Below are 19,791 nucleotides of genomic sequence, written 5' to 3'. Positions count from 1 at the left end.
GAATCCGCACTAAACTGTGGAACACTTTCCGAATAATGTTCCTCAACGTAAAATTCCTAAGACTTGGAATATTTCATCATCTCCATCATGGCTTTGTAGCAGAAGAGCCCAGGTCCTTAGAGCATCGTGAAATGTAAAATATAACAAAAAAGAGCCAGGACTGTAAAACATCTAAATCCTAAATAAGACAAGAATGGGACAAGATCCCAGTCCTGAAAGTTCCCCAACGTTCTTCAAAGAAGAGAAAAAAAATGTTGCTGCTGAATCAAATTCAAAATAGCTGTATTTATGTTCTTCTTCAGAGTTTAAACATTTGAAATGTTTTCTATGGTCTACTCTGAATAAAACGTGGAGTAATGAGATTTGAAATCTGTTTGAACTTTATATTTCACACAGCGTTCCAGCTTTTTTGGATTTGGGGTCATAGAAGAATAGCTAATTACAACTATCAACAGAAGTGCTATTTGGTTTTAAAAATACATGTGGAGGGAGCTAACTGAAGGTGAGTTTGTAAAGACAGTCTTTTTTTTTTCATGTTGTAGCAGCATTCCCAACATTGTCATGGGTTGTAAGAGCAGCTGTAGGGAGGTGTTGGAGGACTTAATGAAGAGAGCTGAGTTTTGGGAAGACATTTGCAAAGCATTAAAAAATTAAAATCACTTCCAAAACAACTAAGAGCTAGAACAGAGACAAAACATGAAAATGAGTCTGCAAAATTAAAAAGAAAAACACTACTTGGCTCTCACCTGTTGCCCAATAGTAGATGTCCCAGTCGTTACTTGGTTCATTAATCAGCCTGTCATACTGCTTTAGCTGGTTCTCAGTCATTGTGTTCAGGTATCGCTTTGCAAAAAGGCTACAAGACAGAAAATTTATCAGGATCTGAATCTTCCTTCCTGTTTTCTGAGAAAAAAATCCTTCACAATGATAAACAAAAACTTAAAAAACAGCTCTAATGATTGAAAATGCTTAAAATATTATTCTCACATATACAATGAAATTTTTACTATGAGACTGCACCAAAGCCTCATTTTAAACTCAAATGTTCTCAAGAATGTATTTAAAAATCAGTGATATGAATTATTGTCACTGATTGCATTTACACTGGATTTGATTAAGGAAGGAGCAAAGATCGATGGTAGGCAAACTTAAAACCGTGCTTAAAAAAATACTGGATGTAAACACATCCTTTAAAGCTGAGATGGATGAATGAACAACGCAGGTCACGGACAAAATCAGTACAATTCAGCAACCTTAGCAATATGCAGTTCTCCAACATGCCCCTCTTGCGGCTTTCGTAGAGAAGGCGGCGTCTCTTGATGTCGATGAGCTCGCTTGGATTTTCCTTCCAAGGGGGCAAAGGGATCTCAATCAGGTCAACCTTTGTGTCTTCGGGAGAGTCCCCGCGGTAACCACGAGATGACACCAGCCCTGTGATTGCTGGTCTCCAAGCAGCCTGACACATCCCGGTTACCAGCTGATGGGACAAGCACACATTAAAAGACACATGTGATAGGTAAAATAATCCACTGTGTCTTCTGAACGTGCTGAGTCAGTACATCCGATTATTCTAGTTACTAACAAACATTGTATTTGGGCAAGATTGTGGTAGCAATTATTATCTAAAAGCTAATACAGGCATTGGATCTACATGTTAAACTGCCATTACAGCTTAATAAGTTGCATGAGGAACAATTTAGAGACTGTGTTCTGCTGTTCGCATTTTTCAGCTGACATTGCATCACTGATAATTGTGAGTCATGCTGAGACTAAATATTCTTAAGTATTTTCAATTTATGTTCAGGTATCAGCATCCAACTTTATTTACCATTTTCTCATTTTATGATCTAGAATTTGTGTTTTCTGTTTAATTTAAATTGGCTTTCAGTCTTCCAATTTAAGTGTTATTGTTTCAAATGTTTCATTATTCATTTTATTTATATTTTTACATGTAGTGTTAGACATTATAATGCAAACAATGTCCTTCATTTACTCACAGGTAGACACATCACAATAAACATGTTCCATGCTTCCTCGTGCTTTTTGACAAATACGAGCAAACTGACTAAAACAAAGATCATCCCGCATTTCAGGTGTATATTTTATGCTTGAATGAATGGTAAGTAAGTATTGAGCGGCTTAGCAAAACAGGTAAAAAGACTGGAGTGAAAATGAGTGGGGTGGGGGGCTGGGGAATGTTAAAAAAAAAAATTAAAAAATGGAAAGACTTCCAAAAAGCTAGGAGAACTATTCCTGAAGGCCCTTTAACTCTATGGAAGCAAATTTGAAAGAAGTGAGGGTTGGTTCAAGGCTTTATAGTATAGTATATACCAATGCAAATCATATAATCTAAAACGTTTCTTTCTCCCCAGTTTCAGTTTTCGCTTTTAGCTATCTATAATAATATTATAATAACTATGATGGCTTGGAGTCCTAAAGATTTGCTGCTAAACTAAAATAAAGAAAGCAGGGGGTAATTGCATAATCTGCACTGTTGTACAACTGTCCTCCAAGAGGACAACCTCTCTGCACCAGAGCTAAATCAACCCTGACAATAATAATGCCACATCCTCGCGAAATACTGAACCGTTTGTTTAATACTATTAAGTCTGTTACTGCGTCCTGTTATTAAACATTAAACGTACTAACGCTAAAAATGTTTAGAATTAGACGGCGAGCTCTGACGTTACGACGGCCACAGATTCAGATTTCAAGCAACAAATACACAAATGACGAATTACTCGCTAGCTCACCCTTTTCGCGACAATAGAAGAGAGCATTTTAACCCAGGTTCTTTTAAGGTCCACAAATTTGACGTATCCGTCTCCCCTGTCGAAATGTTTTTCTGCTGTCTGACAGAAATTACACAAGTACGGTCACAGGAAACTACCGGAGGGAGGGCTGTACACAGCCCACACGTGGTTTTGTTTAACTGCAGGAAAACGTAGCTGGCGTCACAGTTGGACCTTTAGAGGTTATATAGTTAATCTGTGTATTTATTTATTTTTCGTACTCAAAAACAAATGCATTAGCTAAATACATGCTTGACCCTTTACCAAAAACTAAACCAACTTGACTACAGGAACTAAAAGTCGATTGTTGTTTTCAGCCGGTGACTATGTCAGCTGCACCAACTGCCAGAGTAGCAACATTAGCTTAAGCTGATCAGAGAACGAATGAGAAGTAAACTGGTAGCTCGTGCTATGAAATACCTTGTATGTTTGTGAAAGTTTTCATCATAATTCAGCTTTCTTATCATTTATTTCCGCAGACTATATTTTCGGTTTGTCACACTCAGTTTTAGCCACAGTATGTTTATTTTAAGCCCAGCGGAACATTAACGTTAGCTAACAAAATAAGGAAAAGTGAAATTTCTGAATCCTAAAAGTGCATCCTTTGTGTTAATTTCTAAGGTGTGCATGTGCGAGCTGCACTTAAAACAAATAACAATTACTAGCTGGATTGCAAGTAATTAATTATCTTCGGCCCACGGGATGGCTGCTGCAGGACGAGAACATGCAGCTGGACCAAGCACCGAGGACAAAGATATAGATCTATATAGTGACCTGAATCAAAACGACGAGGTGAGTCTGGCATTGAAATCAATGCAAAAAAAAGGGTCAGTTTATGAAACGATCAAACATAATGTTTACTGAAACAATCGGTCAAAAATAAAACTGCGGTACATATCTTCCTAGAAGGAAGGTGCCACATCCTTTAATTTTTTTTAATTTTACGTTATCTAATACTGGAATATATGTTAGTATGTTTTTGAGCTACTTAAAACTCACCTATGACATGAAAAATACTTAACTAAAAGGATGAAATTTAACAAAGAACCGATTTGGAATAGTTTCTTTGGGCTTTAGTTGTATATTTCTTTAGTTAAATATTTTTTAAAAGACAAAATTAACAGAGTTTGTGTGTTGAAAAGTAAAGGTGATCATATGCAGCATTGACAAGACTTTTGCCCACTGCTGTAATTATTCTTTTTCTATACTTCACAGGATTTGGATAGAATTGCAGAAGCAAATGAACTTTTTGATGCCGTTCTAACCGGTTCTGTTAACCAAGACAAGAATGTTGCTACCAAGGAGTCCTTACGTAAGGAGACATCAGTTAAGGAAGAGGATAAATCAACAGAAGCAAATACTCCAAAAAGAGCAAACTATCTAAGGAGACTTTCTGTATATGTTGGGCATTTCCCATGGGTGAGTTGAGTTTTGCATTGCCAATACATTTTCATCCATTTTAGAAACACTGTTAATACTTAAACATTACTGGAAAACAATAAATAATAATCTGATTTTAGATTCTTTATATAATGCCAAGACAGATAGCACACTATACCATGCTTGCCATTTGTTTACACAGTTGGCATTACTTTAGTAATTTTCCAATTCTTCTCCAAATGTGTTAAAACATTTGGAGAAACTAGCAAAGGCTACATAGATACAGTAGATCAGCGGTCCCCAACCTTTTTTGCGCCACGGACCGGTTTATGCCCGACAATATTTTCATGGACCGGCCTTTAAGGTGTCGCGGATAAATACAACAAAATAAAACTTGTACCGGTACTGAAAAAAAGAAAATTTATTCATAACACACGTGAAAAGACCAAGGAAAACCCGAGTAAACGATAAAAACGATAACAAAATAACTCTGAAAACCGATAAAAACCCTGAAAAACATACATTTCACACCTGAGCCTTAACTCTCGCGGCCCGGTACCAAACGACTCACGGACCGGTACCGGTCCGAGGCCCGGGGGTTGGGGACTGCTGCAGTAGATGATCTGTTATACCTATAAAGGGGTGGCATATGGGGTGGCTGTAGCTCAGGTGGCAGAGCAGGTCAGCCACTAATCAGAAGGTCGGTGGTTCGATCCCAGGCTGCCTCCTGGCTGCATGCCAAATATCCTTGGGTAAGATACTAACCCCATGTTTGCCTACTGGTGGTGGTCAGAGGGCCCGGTGGCGCCTGTGTCCAGCAGCCTTGCCTCTGTCAGTGCGCCGCAGGGCAGCTGTGGCTACAATGTAGCTTGCTATCGCCAGTGTGTGAATGGGTGAATGACTGAATGTAGTGTAAAGCGCTTTGGGGTCCTTAAGGACTAGAAAAGCGCTATACAAATGCAGGCCATTTACCATAAAGTTGAATGACTTTCCCCCTACCAATTTTTTTTTCTTTTTTACAAACCTTCTCATCCTTGCAGTGGGTAACTGAGAATGACCTAACATCTATGGCCAAAGGGTTGGGTGTGAAGAACATCGCAGACATCAAGTTTGCTGAGGACAGAAGTAATGGTGTGTCAAGAGGGTGAGTATTGTGTAAAATATAGAGAAACCTTTAAAAAATAAAGCATTTTTGTATTTTTCTTTTAAATTTTATCTCCTACTCTGTGATGCAGCTTTGCAGAAGTGGTGATAACGTCAGACGAGTCACTAAAACTAATGTTGGAAAAAGTACCACAGTGTAAAATCAACGGGGAAAGGATAGACTGTCGCTATGCCACTTGTCAGAACCTTGCTTTTTTTGAAGAGGAAGCAAACAAACGTAAGGGGAAGACGACTCTCACAACACCCTGATATTTAGTTTGTATTACTAAATGTCAGGATAACATTTTTCATGGAGATGTATTTTGTTTTTTTCAGGTGTACCCTTGCGAACTAACAAAGAAACCAAGGAATCTGATTCGTCAGATGAGATTCTCTCAGTATTATTAGCACAGAAGACCGCCCCGTCTGCTATACCTCCACTTTTTCCATCACATCCACTTGCTAACAGCTTTCCTCCATTACCCGGCCCTTCTTTTGGTCATCCACCTCCCCTGTTTCCACATATGCCACAAACAATCGCTCCGCTCATGGCAGCCCCGCTGTTCCCTCCTCATCCAGTCCCTGTCCCAAGCCACCCGTCTCTTGGTATGCATCCCACATACTTCAGCCCAGCACAGGATGGGCACAGCAGCAAAGCTTACAGCCAACAAACGTGAGAACACATTATTTAATTTTTTTAGCCACTGACACACTAAAGGCATTTACAGAGAGATCATATTAAACCTCCAGTGGAACGTGAACCAATGAGCAGGATACAGAGAGGCATAAATGAGAATAGAGATTACTTAGGACTAGAAGTTACAAAAAAGAAAACATTAAAACATTAGTTACTTTTACTAATAACTGCCTATTTTACAGAAACACACCTAAAAGTTCAGATCAACATTTGGAGGAGCTTATGAATAGAAACAGAACCATTGCCAGCAGTGCCATCACAAAAGCTGTGAGTGGTGCAACAGCTGGTAAGTATAAATGCATATGGGACACAGGGTTTTTTTTATGCTTATTATCAATGATTAACAGACAGTTGGAGAAACACTCAAAATGTAAAGTTGTTCCACACAACTTGCACTTGAATTAGGAAGCACACACATATCATAGTATATTTTTGTCTTAGATATAATTGGAATACATGTTTTTACTAGTGATAAAAAATAAATACCGTATTGTGTACATAAATCATTACAGACTTTATGCATTATTTGAAAGGCTCTGAAAATGCTGTTTTAATGCTAATCAGTCTGATCTCTGCAACAGTTCTAGTTCTTTGGTAGATTATTCCTATTTTTAAGGACATGACTTTTTATAGATAGTTTTTTTTTATTATTATTTTGGCCTGCCAGTTTTTTGTTTTTTTTTTGGTCTCCACTTCAGTTCAGTTTATTGAAAATACTGCAGTTGCAAAAATTACAAGAAAGACTGGCTCCTTTGAAGAAAGATACAAAGAATAATGAGTAACTCAAGAATTTAGTACATTTAGCATATTTGTGGCAAAATAAGAAAAACATGACTGTTTGGTTGTGGTTTAATCAGATTTGATTGTCAGCGCTTTTACAACACAATCTGTGTCTTTGGGACCTTTAGGTTTTTGGTTATGTTTTTCTAGCTTTGCACACTTTTAATTTCTACTTTCTTCAAACGTTTTGTTACCTCCTCTAGTTCTATCAGAGTGAAATAAGAGCCTTTCTTAGTTCTAACTATTTCTACTTGGGATTTGAGAGGAGTTTAAGATGAAGCTTCGGCTGGCACATTTAACAACATGCAGAGATTTATCCCAAAGCCCTCTCAGCCTTTTTTTGGCTGCGTGCTCTGGGTCTCTGTATACACATAGGTGAATCATCACCTCAGGCCAGGCTTTATGTCTTCTGACTCAACAAGCCTCCCTGCTGCTTCTGTTCCGAGATACTTTCCTATCTTTAATGAATTTTGTAGTAACTGTCGCCCATTTTCAAAAACTTTTTATTAAACCTAACCCTAGGAACTTTAAAGTGTTTCGTTACTAAACAAACAAATGCTTCTAATATCTCCCAAATTTCTACATCAGGAGACCTGCAGGTGGCCATGGAAACACTATTAACTGCCATTGCCATCATTAAGCAGTCCAGAGTGTATGGAGATGAACGATGCCAGACGCTGGTCACATCACTCAAGGATTGTCTAGTCTCTATCCAGGGCAACTATGGCTACAGGTTTGTATAACTGCCTATCAAAACGCTGTCGTTGTTGTCCATATATGTATGTATATGAACTAATACTGAGGTTGGACCTAGCATTAGATTTCTTACTTTGTTACAAAACCATATTTCTTTTCAGTGAACAAAGTCGCTCTGGAAAAAGAGACCGGGACAGGAGTCGGGACAGAGAGCGAGAGCGGGACAGAGACAGGGAATGGAGCCGTGACCGAGACCGTGAAAGAGACCGTGAAAGAGACCTGGAACGGAGTCGAGAGCGTAATAGAGACCGGGAACGGAGTCGTGGCAGAGAGCGCGATAGAGACTGGGACAGGAGTCGTGACAGAGAGCGTGATAGGGACTATTCTTCTGTCTGTGAAGATGCAGGAATGTCTCGAAGACACCTGGAGCACTCCTGGAGTGGAGAAAGGGAAAAGGCGTATTCACGGGAACGGGAAAGACACAGAGATCACAAAGACAGGTACCACTAATTAGGTAAGTTTTTCACTAATATTAATTTGTACACTACAATTATATTTTACCATCAATCAGTTTCACGTTTTTGGAATATCTACTATTTTTCCAGTAGACATTTTGACCTCTGATGGAAGGAAAGCCCAGGTGTGTTCCACATAGGTTGCATTCCGATATTGCTAACTCACTGGAACAACTTACTTGAACAAATGAGCCATTTTTTATTTCACCTTTTGTTTTTCTTATGGTGACAAAAAAAACACAAGTCGCCTGCTCTCAAGAAGTTCTGTCATCCGTGTTAGGTTTCTCATTACACAGTAATAAGTACAAAAAACTTAAATAAGACTTACATCTTTTAGTTTGTTCAGTAAACCTGATAATGCAGATTTATTCATGTAGAGCACAATAACTGTGCTTTACTTCCTTCAACCTTCAACAATTTGTTCAGGAATTTAGCAGCACTTTGTGCTGTGATGTAATAGTAGTTTATTATTTAGTGTCAGTTTTTTCATTTTGGTTTATAAATGTATAAAAGCTTCTTATAGCTAATATCTTCTCATATTAATAGTACTTTTCATCAGATCTGAGGCCTGTACTATGAAAAGAGGTAACTTCAGCAGTAAAGTTCACATCTGTCCCTTATGGTTTAATATGAACTTAGAGAGATGGTTAAGTGTTACCTGAGTGTATGTTGTCCTGAGAGCAGGAGCTCCATTACATTTCATAAATGTTTGTAGAAGCAGTCTGCATGACTAGGTGCTTGATTTCATACATCTATGGTCATGGAAGTGATTGAATATCTGAATTTAAATATTTGGATTGGTGACTGGATCCTTCTGGCAGTTTACTGTATTATGTATGTGTATATGGTTCATAAAGTGAAACTCACTAAATTTACTATATTACAGTGGATCAATTTATTAAATCTGCCTGCACCAGACAGAGCACAGCTATATTTGATCAAGTAAAATGAAAACATTTTACTTGATCAAATGCAGAACTTTTAGTCAAGATATATGTAAGGGATTAGCACAAATACTGCTGTGTGAAACACCACAGGATGCATCCTAAAATGACAGAACCCATTTAGGAAATGTATTTCTGAAAACATACAAACATTTACTTTTATGTTTAGTATAGTGTAGGTCTGATTTGTAAAATTTGTGGATTTCAAAATGTATTATTTTCCCATCCCTAGACTGAAGTCCTGTGACTGAAGCAGAGCAAAGACAGGCCTTTTTTTTTTTTTTTGGGACAAAAGTAGAAGAATTCCAGATTAAACTACGGATATGCATCTTCTAAAGTCCAAGGTGTACTTTTTTTCTTTGAAGGTACTGAGTTTCTTTTCTTTTTTAAGTTCTCCAGGATCTGTAATTTTAGATAAAGACTGTAGAATTGTTGCTGGGACATCAACTTTCAAAGCTTGCATGCACAGAAGCGCCCCCTAATTTATGTAACTGTAAAATTTATCACTTTTTGTATTAAATGTACAAAAAAATATCCATAAACATAAATCCAAGTTGTTTTATCTGCTTACTGGGGACCACAAAAATCATTTAAACTGCCTCTGTTTGGACCACTGTTAACACATTAAAATGTAAAACTACTGAAAGTCTCGCTACAAGATTTATCATGCTGCTTGGTTTTAATGCATAGAACAAGTGTGGGGACTAAGCTTTGCAACTACACAAGACAGCAAAGGTATAAGCACATGTAGCAATGCCATCAACAGCTTTTATTTAGAAAAATGCATCACATTAATAACACAAACGCTCAAAACTTCAGCCTGCACAAAGTCCAAACAGTTCTTCTAGTTTTCATTTCTCCAATGGCGCATAATTCAGCAATTTCTCAATAAGATCCACGTGAGAAAGAAGCATCCTCCTGCAGCAGTACCTCTTCAGTCCCAGGGCATCCAGGGCATCACTTGAGAAGGAAGAAGAACAAGTAATGTCAGAGCTAATGCATGATATCCTGAATGAATAAGTACATGGACATTACTGAACACACTGAGGAAAATGGTCTAAATGGCCTCATGCAATTATGATTCACTTAATCCATCAACTAATTTTCAAGCTGACTTCAAACCACTCAACTTCTACAAACGAAAAAAGTTCAATGTGCAGCGATTGCACTGCTACTAAGTTGTGTTGCCATAATACAACAGTTACTTACAATTTAAGAGGCAATGTCAGTGGAACAAAACAGAATGTATTAGTCTTACCCCTCTGTGTACTCGGCTTGAAGAAGACCAAGGTATGCTTCCCATTTGTTACCAACAATCTTGCCACACGTGAAGCACCGTACAGGGATGATCATGTTTAGACACCTGTGAATAGAGACCTGGTGCTCAACTTACCCAATAAAATTACGTATCAAACACGTATGTGATGTTAACGACCCAATTTTGTTTTCGTAGATCTACGAAAAACGACGATAAGTTTAACTTGAAAGTATTAGTAGGTGCCCGGCTAATTCCGAGCTAGCTAGCGTCACTATTATGCTAATACTGTAGCTTTGGTGTGTAGCTAAGACAACTATAAATTATGCAAGGTGATAAACCCAAACGGTGTTTACCTGTGCGTTGTTTATTGATATTTTTTGTATCTGTGCGTGTTTTTTCAGGAGCAGTTATCAAATTAATTGAACAAAACACCTAGCTAGCCATTTCAGCATGCGTAACCACGCGCTTAGCATAAAACTTTAGCTGCTTTAACATGTTGCGAATCGCAGTGTTGGTTGTTTACCACAAAAAGCAAAAGGTCACGTTTTATTTACTCACCGTTGCCACTATCGTTCGCTAAAGTACACAAGTTATGGTCTTCTGAGAGAAACAAACACCGGAGAAGTTGTAACTGCTAGCTTTGCTTTCTCCAACCGCAACAACAAGAAGACTTCCTGTTAGAATCTTTCAAAATAAAGGACTACTTCGGCCTCACTGTTTTTCATCAAGATCCGGGGGAAAAAAATAATCTAGAAAAATTTCACAAAACTTCTCGGAGAGATGTAGCATGGGTAAAGGTTAACTACATTTAGAATTATCGCTAAGTTATAAATTTAAAAAAAAAGCCTAAACTGTATGGACTTAATATTTATATCTATGAACAAGTGATGTGGAAAATATCTTGTGCAAATAAGAGAATTTACTTCATGTGTGGAAATGTGTTGCCTCCCTGCTGATGGTTATCCTTTGTTCATCTGCAATAGCGGAGTGAATTTAATTTTATGACATTTAGAGGTAAAACGAAAAGCTTGAGTAGGTGTTTCTTTTCATTATAACGCATCTTTGTACGAATAAAATTAGACATGCATATCACTTTTCTAGTAAATTATCTTGTACACACACATTAATAAGAGAGACCTATGGAGATATTAGGAGAGAATTCAGTTTCTATGCACCCTTATAGCTTCCATATTATTAATAATACATGTAAATTGTTCATTGGCAAAATGATAGAAAAGCAGCAGCCAAGCTATGAAAATCTCACATATAGCATTGGCATCACATAAGTACAGCTCTAAAAATGACCATAAAGTTGACTCAGCAGAAAGCAAGCTGTCACACTAACTATAGAGCAAACTGCAGATGCCTTAAAAACAGACACAATACTTCTCAGCGGTATAACTACATCCTATGTCACATTAACGAAACATCCTTCTGGGAGGACGTGTTGAGCAAAGTAGACCTGACCACAATAATGGTTTCCGTGGGCCAGCAGATATTGATTATGGAGTAAAAATGAATTACATAACAATACACCCTGACACCAACAATACACCCTAATACTTTACATGAAATGTGCCTCAAAAGGGGTAATAAAAGAGTGATTAAAGACGTTCCTGGACACCTGATGCAGTCTGATACATTCATGGTGAACTATAAACTTTGTTGTGACAAATAACTGAATAAAATTCAAATAATAACAAAATACAAAAATAATAAATTATAGTAGTAAATATCACAAATCACAGAATACAGAAAGTAAAATTAAGTCAACCAGAAGTTAGTGTGTGTGTGTGTGTGTGTGTGTGTGTATGTATGTATATATATATATATATATATATATATATACACACACACACATACATATACATAAGTAGAAAAGGTTCAACTATGTCATCATAAATAAACAATGTTGTTGTTGATTTTTAATAGACATGTAAATATAAAGTTCAGATGAAACTGGGTATCATTTATAACCCATTTAAAGCTGAAGTTGTGATTAAAGACATACTCACTTGGGTTGGTTCACTACCTTTAATAAAGTTGGGTTTCACTTTCTTTTTACACATTAAGAAGTTTGGGAGCTAAGGGGAGGGTGCATAAGGTAAATATGTTATAAATATATAAAAAAATATATCATAACCATCAATACTATCATTACAGCCACCATACTATACCACAGCATACCATCACCCTCATTATCATCGTATGTAACATCGCCATCATTTCCATCACTAACATCACACATTATGACAATGTTTATATAATTTAACTTGCTACCGCACGTGTGCTAAATGAGGAGTCCTATCTGAATTATTGCATTTATACGCTGTTGAGATTATGAAAATAGGAATTTTCTTCTTCTTCTTCTTTTTTTTTTGGTACACTGTATTGTACAATGTAAGGTGAAGTTTGTTTCAGTGTTGGCATAGGCCATCTATGTTTTGGACATGCTTGGGGTGCTAAGTGTAGTGATGAGTGCTGAGTGTTAGCACAATGTTAATGGCCAGTAATGTGTAAAATGTATACATATCCTTAAAGTTAAATATGTGTTAGAACTGTCTTATGCATCTACTTATGGAACGGGGGACAATCCCCCCCATGAGCTTTGCAATGTGAGTTGGAAATAATGTGTACAGCTGTACAAGTTAATGAGTGCAGGAACAAAAACCGAGACTGCTTTTTTCCCTTTTGATTAAACTACAGTTCTATCCAACTATAGAACAATAGTTCATGCACACCACACTTTCATTGTATAAGAGTATTCGGGATGCTCTCATTACTAATTCCTAAATGAGGTTGACAAGGTTTAGAAAACATAAGAGGGGCAGAGGGAGGACAGAAATAACTATCATGTTTTGGCAGCAGGCTTTTAACCTGATACACAACACTAATGGCTGTTCAGCCTGCTACAGCTAAACATCTACTGTAAGATGTAAACAGATTGAAACAGCATGACTGTGGCTGCTGTGTAAGACACGAAAGGTTATTGATTTGTGATATAATTTGACAGTAAAATAAATCTGCTTATTCTACAATAATAAATAACTGCACTATTATACTCTGGTCCACAGTATACATATTTTACATCCAACGACCCTTCATGTGCCATTCCTCGACCCCTGCATACTTATGTGTTCTCTCTGAATTTTTATTGTGTTGTACTTGCTTGTGTTCGCCAGTTCGATGTCTCATACGCTCTATACTAATAGAGGAACTCAGTACCTTCCATTAGGCTATCAATGATTTAGCCAGAGTAGTTTCAATACACCACAGTGCACAATCCCAGCTATTCTCTGCTCTTCTCTTCCAACAGTCTCATTTTAAAGTAAAGTAAAAACCTAGAACTCTGATAGCTGCTATTCATATTTCAAAGGTTCAATATTATGATTTGAGGCTTCACGTGTTTCTTTTAGCAAAGTGAACCAAGCTCATTTCTGGTGCAAGAATGTACAAAGATTTAAACATTTTTGTCAATATTTGTTCAAATTAGATTAAACCAGACAAAGCAGCTGAATAAGCTACCTTTAAGAGTTCAGGTTTTTAGCTCGGCGTAAGGTTTTTTTGAGTGTGTTTTTTATAATTATATAATTACACTTCAGATGCAGTATTGTAGCAAATTCATGCATATAATATGTGTAATTATGCTCCATATACAGCCTTGATCGGAAATCAAATGAGTTGATTCACTACAAGTGAAAGCAGGGCTAAAAAAAACAAAAAGAAAAAGTCCCCAATCTTTATCATGATAGTCTGTGAACCAATCAGCAGCGACCATCTAAGTCATCAACCAATAAATACCCCAACTTCAGATAATGATTTGGTTTTAATTTCTCCTCGCCAGTAGCAATACTCCGAGCAAAATGGCTCCCGCAGCAATAACGGCCCCACCAATAAGAAAGGGCTTCAGGTGTTCCAGAGAGTCTGTGCCGGAGGCTGCAGCTTCGTCACCTGCTGCTGCTGTCTCTGTTTCCGCTGCTCCATCCTGCGCAGGAGGGCGATGCTCCGGCTCAGGAGCTGCAGGGGCAGGATCAGACTTGCGTGGGGCAGCCGGCTCCTTTTTCTCCACTTTAGGTGCTGCCTTTGGAGCTGAAGTCCCAGGCTTGCCTTTGGCTTCCATCAGCTCTGAGACAGAGGTGTGGTCTGGTCACAGGATACTTTATAAGGTCAGCTCTGTGCTGCTTCACTGAGGAAAAAAAAAAAGACAGCAAACAGACATTGCCAGATTATCCCTCTAAACTGGGCTCAGACATCATGTCATATGCTCTGTTGAGTGTAAAGCCACTGGCATATGAAAGACCACCTGATAATCATGGATTCACCTTACAGCAGTGAAGCAGTCGTGAGGCGATAGGGCCTTAAATGTGACCTTGGAAATATGACATTGATAGGAATGCTCTGGTGCTTATAGGGGCTCGAAATTGTTTATTTTGGTGACATCTCCTGTGACACGATCTCCCACTGAAGGAAAAAGAAGCCACAGAAGCGTCCTATGTTAAGGTTTTTCATGGGACAATCTTCTAGCTTTATAATGGAGGCAAGGGGGGAGGAAAGCATTGCATCTGCAGAGCTGATGTAAGGCTTAATCTTTACTCCTTTGACCGTGAGAAGAGCCTATAGTGGAAATGCAACATGAAGATTTTATCTTTTTTCCCCTCCTTGTTCTCTATTCTGTAAAGCCCGCATGAGTCATTTGTGCTATAAATGTAGGACAAGATGGAGGAAAGAAATAAGGAGTACAGTCACTGCAACAGAGGAAATCAGGGAAAATGCTAATTAGAACAAACGAAGAGGAATAAATACAAGACAAGACTAAAAGAACGCATTATTCAGCTTCAATATTACAAAATGCATGTTGGACGCAGCTTAACAAAAAAGTCCCCTGTTATACAGGAAATATCTAATAGAGGAAATATAGTTTTCACCTACCTATCCAGCAGCACTATATATATATTACAGGGATAACGGGTGGTACAGAAAACACGGCAAAAGTTGAATGTCCTTAACGTAGGAAGGTGGGAGACAGCGGAGAGATGGAGGACGCAGAAAGCAGACGGCAGGAAAATGAGAGGGAGAGGACGAGAAACTGGGACGTACCATCAGGTGCTCAAATTAGGGGGAGTCGACTCCTGGATCACGTCTTTTTGAGATTATTGCGCAAGCACAGACCCGCTGTCTTATTATCGGCTAAATAAATGGGATTTCCTTCATTATTTATCGAGTTTATATTACTGTGATCATTAAACTAGTCAAATACAGGCTAATACATTAAAATAACTTGTTTTTTCGTTTAGAAGCATTTTTTTTAATTATCTGTCGATAATCAGACAGCTAACTGCAAATAAAACAGTTTCTGTGGATAAAAGGAGCTGACTTTAATCTTACAGGATTTCGGGGGTGTATTGGTATGTCGTTGACAGTATGGCCATCAATTATTAACCTTTTACCCAACCTATAAGACGTAAGAGTAGAGTGACGTAGGCTAGAGACGGTATTCATAACGTAAAGGCAACATCCTCCAAATTAAAGCGGAAAATCAAGGCTTTAGCGTCACTGGGTACATGAACAATAAATACATTAACAAATAATTACAATAATAAAATAAATTATATAAATATACATTTATTAAAATGTATAACATATTCTTTATTCTAAATATATTTTATATTCTAAATATCTGATTTCTTTTGGTTACATCATAGTTACATAACACTGGACAAACGTTTGCATGTGTGTGTGTGCGCAGATACAGATTTTGAAGTTGAAACAAAAAGAAAAATTTTTTTTCTAAAAGCTTCTTTTTTTTTAGATGTTTGTTTAAAAAAAAAAAAACGTCCCAGTGCTCAGCTCTTGGTTCACTTTTCCATGTAAAAGTGAAGTCCTGTGGCTGCAATGGCTCTTTGTTCTCACGAGGATTTTCGCATTTATTTCTTCTTTTCAAGACCACGGCAAGATGTGCAGCAGCCCCGACGCCATTTATATGTCGATCCAAAGACCAAAGTGATATCTCAAGATAGTAACTTGCAAATTAAGAGGCTACCGGTCCGTACCAGCTGACGACACACACGCGCACAACCCAAAAGGAAATTTTTTATTACATATCCAGATCTTCTTACACAATATGGATTTGATTTATTATCTGCAAGGAGCACGTCATATGAGGGGGAAAATGGGTGGGGGAATTGGGTCATGATGTCATGCAAAATAAATTATTAACGGCGTTTATCCATGTATCCCAGTGTCGTCACCGAGTGTGAGAAAGCGTGCATGCGCAGAACAACCGTTCCCACTTCAATAAGTTGACGTTTCTGTTGTTTCTTGCTGTGAATCGCGCGCAGAGCTGAAAAGCTTGCTCAAACTATGAACTGAGCGAACAAAACAAAACAGAAAAGAAAAAAGAAATCACTGTCGGATCTCCCCCTGGGTCTTTCTAGATGACATCACAAAGGGGAGCGGCAACCTCTGAAAGAAAAGAAAAAAAAAAAAGCACCGCTCTCTTTGAAAACGTTTGCTGATAATTCACAAACCACCGGTGGCGCCCTTTCTCCACAGCACCTCCACGGAGTCTGTGGTCTGCCATTTACTAAAAAAAAAAAGAAAAAAAAAAGGGGGGGACGAGTCAGGTGTGCGTAAACATAAAGCTGCCCTGGGTTTGCGCAGCCAAACACGGAAGGGGAATAGCCAATTCGTACGCGTTTTTCGGTGGGAAAATATCCTAGGGGATGGGCTAGATTCTCGGGAACTGCTGCCGTCCGTGTCGGGATTCGGGAGTTGTCCGGCTGTTGGCACATACACACACAAGCTACAAACAACAACGTGAAACCCGAAGGGCTCGATATGTTCGCTAATCCCAGGGGACTGTAATTCTCTTTCATGGATCGAAATAGTCATGCAGAGCTCGGACGTGAAAACGACCACCACAGCCGACGACGTGTTGCAATTAAGCGGAGAGCCGAGCCGCCAGTTTCCAGCGCTTTCAAAACGGCCGTGTGATTAATTACAGCTTCGACTGTGCGTCTCAGGATTGCCTGACAGCCGGGAGGTAACCGAGGAAGCTCCCGGTCTTTGATGTCTCTGGGTCCATTCATCCTTCTGTTGTAATGACGTCTGCACGGTTATTTTAATTCCATCGGTGAGGCGTTTGAGTGTTCATCCAGCCCCCAACCTTCAACCGGTGTCGGGGACGACGAGCCTGAGGCGGGTCGACAGTCGCAAGGATATGGAAAAGAGAGCGGAACCGATGCAGTGGGTCTTGGCAAGGCATCGTCAAAACACAGGTGAGCAGTAGCAGCAAACGGATGAGACTTGACTGTAAAGCCGCCTTTAGTTATATGCACACGCAGGGCAGCAAAGCCCGCCACGACACGGCCAGCGTGACCCGGCTTTTAAATCCACGTCTTAGCGCTGTTTGAGGCACATTTCTTAGGCCGTATCCTCATTTGCTGGGGCGGCAGGATGTCACCTCAAGCAGCTGTCCTGATTGCATGAGACTGGGTACTACTGCCACTGATGGTGATCGACTTGTTGGAATCACACGTTAAGGTGCTGGAGCAAAATACAAACATCAGCTAACAGCGGTGTGAGTGCTTTTTATTCTTGTGTGTTTCACCTTTATTTGTTAGAAATCACACAGGAAAATAATGGCAGTTTTTTTTTTCACAATTTACAAGAATAAGTAGTGCAGAAGACCTCTTTACTCTGTGGTGTTTGTCTCCTCATTTAGTAGGTAACTCATCAATCCCCTGTTCTTTAACATTACTACAGAGGAGCCTTTCCAACAAGGCTTTAAAGCCTGACCAGTACATTATCCAGACTTTATGCTTGCACGCTTCCCTGCAAAAAAAGGGACCTGGCACAGTGACAGTAATGGGGACTGTCACACCTCTTTATCATTCACACTGAATATTTCACAGCTAATTTGGGCCCTTCTTTTCTCACGACTTCCAGTTGTGGATCCATGCTTTTCTCTTTTCTATCTATATTTTCATGCCCACTCAAAGTGCTCTGCCTTTATGAAGCCACGATGGATGAAAGATGACCGCAGGGTGTAAGGAGAATGTCAGGCTGTCCCAAAGTGGATAACAAATGCCTGAAAAATAGCAATATGCTGGTTTAAGAGAATGACACAGTATTTGAACAAAACAAGAGATGAGAGCAGGAAATGTTGGTTATTACTCATACAGTGGCACTCACTGTTGTCAAGATCTGTTGTGGTCTTTGGTTTTATATTAAGGTGCTTAATATGTTGTTTATGAGCTGCAGCGAGGCATGTTTATGACACACAGATAAGTACTGGACTATACCCATGCATACATATCTCATTTCGTTTATGATTTCTGCACAGGAAACTGCATAGAGGAATTTTTGGCACCCTCCTCCAAAAAAGCTTTTAGCCATCCCCAAAGGAAGTTTCACCCAGCGCTTTCCGGTAATACAATAAAATAATTTTTTTTTAAACCGCATTTGTGAATTAGGATTTCATCTGCTGCAGCTTAATTGTATAATGTGTCCGAAATAAAAACAAAATACCCAAATTTCCCTCTAATAAGCTAACAGACATGTTGCCTTTACTGTGCTATTCAGTCAACCTCTGAAGGCCCATTCTGATTCAGAATATCCCTGACAGGGTTCTCTAGGGTCCTACATTACACCTATAACTTGCATATCCTTTATGTATTTAATCAATATTGTAGTCCACGTCCCCACCTTAACCCTCCATGCACACATACATGATTGTAAAGGGTGTGGAAAAGCTTCACACAAACAGGAAAGGAGGGGAAAACCCAGTTAATTTAGGTTTTGCGTGAAGATCTTGTAAGGGTGAAGATTTTTTTATTTTTCTTCTCATTCATTTTTAAGCTCATTGCTAGTTTTCCTGAGATCAACTACAGCTAAGTGTTTTTGCAAAATAAGCCAGTTAGGCCATTCCTGGCTATGTCAGGCTGCATCAACACCAGTGTAAACACTTGATTCACTGGTGTCCCTGTGAGGCTTCTCTCCTAATGAAAACCAAGTGCCTCCAGCAGAGTCCTGGTGGATATGTTGTCTCTTTGTTTTCCCCATCAGTTTTTGCGAGAGTTTCTGTTACGTCACCTCTTCTTGTGCTAGAAAACTGCCTGCCTTCTCGTCTTCACTCTAGACTTATTAATTTAATCTGATGTAACAGGTCTAATGCTGGTGTTTGGTTTTTCACAGCGAGTTAAAGAGTCAAAAGGCTTTTAGATAAAGCAACGGAGAACATTTGGCAGTATTTATGGAAGTGCAGATGACAAAAAGCATTAATTATCGACCGCATCAATGCATCTTTTTGCAAGGGTGTAGATATATTGTTACTCGTTTATGCTTTCTGATTTGGACTTCTGTACAACAATCAAATTACCCCTTTGAGCCAACACTTGGTGAACATTGGGAAGGTAAAAGTCCCTTTTAACAGGAAGAACCCTCTAGCAAAACCAGGCTCAAGAAGGGACAGCCATCTCCCGTGACTGGTAGGGGGTGAGGGGAGGAAGACCGGACAAATGTTACAGCTTAAGGGAGAGGAGGGGGATGAGAACGTGCAGTTGACATTTACAGTAATACATTTTAT

General features: G+C 38.9%; 4 protein-coding genes across 9 annotated transcripts in view; 2 read left to right on the top strand and 2 right to left on the bottom strand.

The window, feature by feature from the left end:
* The window catches only part of sdhaf2 (succinate dehydrogenase complex assembly factor 2), a 4,572-nt gene extending 1,686 nt beyond the window's left edge, over window positions 1-2,886 (bottom strand). For both annotated transcript variants that reach the window (XR_014276053.1, XM_082528766.1), the window contains exons 1-3: window positions 2,754-2,886; window positions 1,254-1,477; window positions 747-856 (exon numbers count right to left, since the gene is read on the bottom strand). Coding sequence is in view for 1 of the 2 variants with exons in the window: in XM_082528766.1 (XP_082384892.1) it covers window positions 747-856; window positions 1,254-1,477; window positions 2,754-2,780 (361 nt within the window). In the remaining variant the exon portion in view is untranslated. The remainder of the gene's footprint in view (window positions 1-746; window positions 857-1,253; window positions 1,478-2,753) is intronic.
* A 16-nt stretch (window positions 2,887-2,902) lies between these two features.
* Window positions 2,903-9,495, top strand: LOC309703628 (cleavage and polyadenylation specificity factor subunit 7-like). Of its 4 annotated transcripts, none has more exons than XM_082528556.1 (10): window positions 2,903-2,974; window positions 3,414-3,584; window positions 4,008-4,211; window positions 5,213-5,316; window positions 5,408-5,553; window positions 5,652-5,988; window positions 6,195-6,298; window positions 7,381-7,525; window positions 7,650-7,988; window positions 9,180-9,495. In XM_082528556.1, the coding sequence occupies exons 2-10, from the start codon at window positions 3,495-3,497 to the stop codon at window positions 9,196-9,198; spliced, it is 1,488 nt and encodes a 495-aa protein (XP_082384682.1). In that variant the 5' UTR covers window positions 2,903-2,974; window positions 3,414-3,494; the 3' UTR covers window positions 9,199-9,495. The 4 variants fall into 4 exon arrangements, with proteins under 4 accessions (XP_082384682.1, XP_082384681.1, XP_082384680.1 ...); XM_082528555.1 differs by lacking the exon at window positions 2,903-2,974 and adding an exon at window positions 3,102-3,215; XM_082528554.1 differs by lacking the exon at window positions 2,903-2,974 and having other exon boundaries at window positions 3,102-3,584.
* A 200-nt stretch (window positions 9,496-9,695) lies between these two features.
* On the bottom strand, window positions 9,696-10,899 carry polr2l (RNA polymerase II, I and III subunit L). The gene is made up of 3 exons (XM_082528789.1): window positions 10,764-10,899; window positions 10,206-10,310; window positions 9,696-9,907 (listed from the first exon to the last, which is right to left on the bottom strand). The coding sequence occupies exons 2-3, from the start codon at window positions 10,298-10,300 to the stop codon at window positions 9,799-9,801; spliced, it is 204 nt and encodes a 67-aa protein (XP_082384915.1). The 5' UTR covers window positions 10,301-10,310; window positions 10,764-10,899; the 3' UTR covers window positions 9,696-9,798.
* Window positions 10,900-15,862: 4,963 nt separating this feature from the next.
* The window catches only part of dagla (diacylglycerol lipase, alpha), a 43,236-nt gene continuing 39,307 nt past the window's right edge, over window positions 15,863-19,791 (top strand). For both annotated transcript variants that reach the window (XM_082528390.1, XM_082528389.1), the window contains exon 1: window positions 15,863-17,482. The gene's annotated coding sequence lies outside the window, so the exon portion shown is untranslated. The remainder of the gene's footprint in view (window positions 17,483-19,791) is intronic.

Source organism: Aulonocara stuartgranti (assembly GCF_965226115.1).
Source record: "Aulonocara stuartgranti genome assembly, chromosome: 1".
NCBI classification, from domain to species: Eukaryota; Metazoa; Chordata; class Actinopteri; order Cichliformes; family Cichlidae; genus Aulonocara; species Aulonocara stuartgranti.
The sequence above is the reverse complement of the archived record's forward strand: the minus strand, read 5'-3'. Positions and strand labels throughout refer to the sequence as shown.

What these genes read in the sequence shown, in the direction of transcription:
- LOC309703628 (XM_082528556.1), top strand. Translation starts at nt 3,495, where the DNA reads ATGGCTGCTGCAGGACGAGAACATGCAGCTGGACCAAGCACCGAGGAC. An exon ending in ACCTGAATCAAAACGACGAG is followed by an intron (nt 3,585 to 4,007) that starts GTGAGTCTGGCA and finishes TATACTTCACAG; the next exon opens with GATTTGGATAGAATTGCAGA. An exon ending in CAGGGCAACTATGGCTACAG is followed by an intron (nt 7,526 to 7,649) that starts GTTTGTATAACT and finishes ATTTCTTTTCAG; the next exon opens with TGAACAAAGTCGCTCTGGAA.
- polr2l (XM_082528789.1), bottom strand. Translation starts at nt 10,300, where the DNA reads ATGATCATCCCTGTACGGTGCTTCACGTGTGGCAAGATTGTTGGTAAC. An exon ending in CAAGCCGAGTACACAGAGGG is followed by an intron (nt 9,908 to 10,205) that starts GTAAGACTAATA and finishes TTCCTTCTCAAG; the next exon opens with TGATGCCCTGGATGCCCTGG.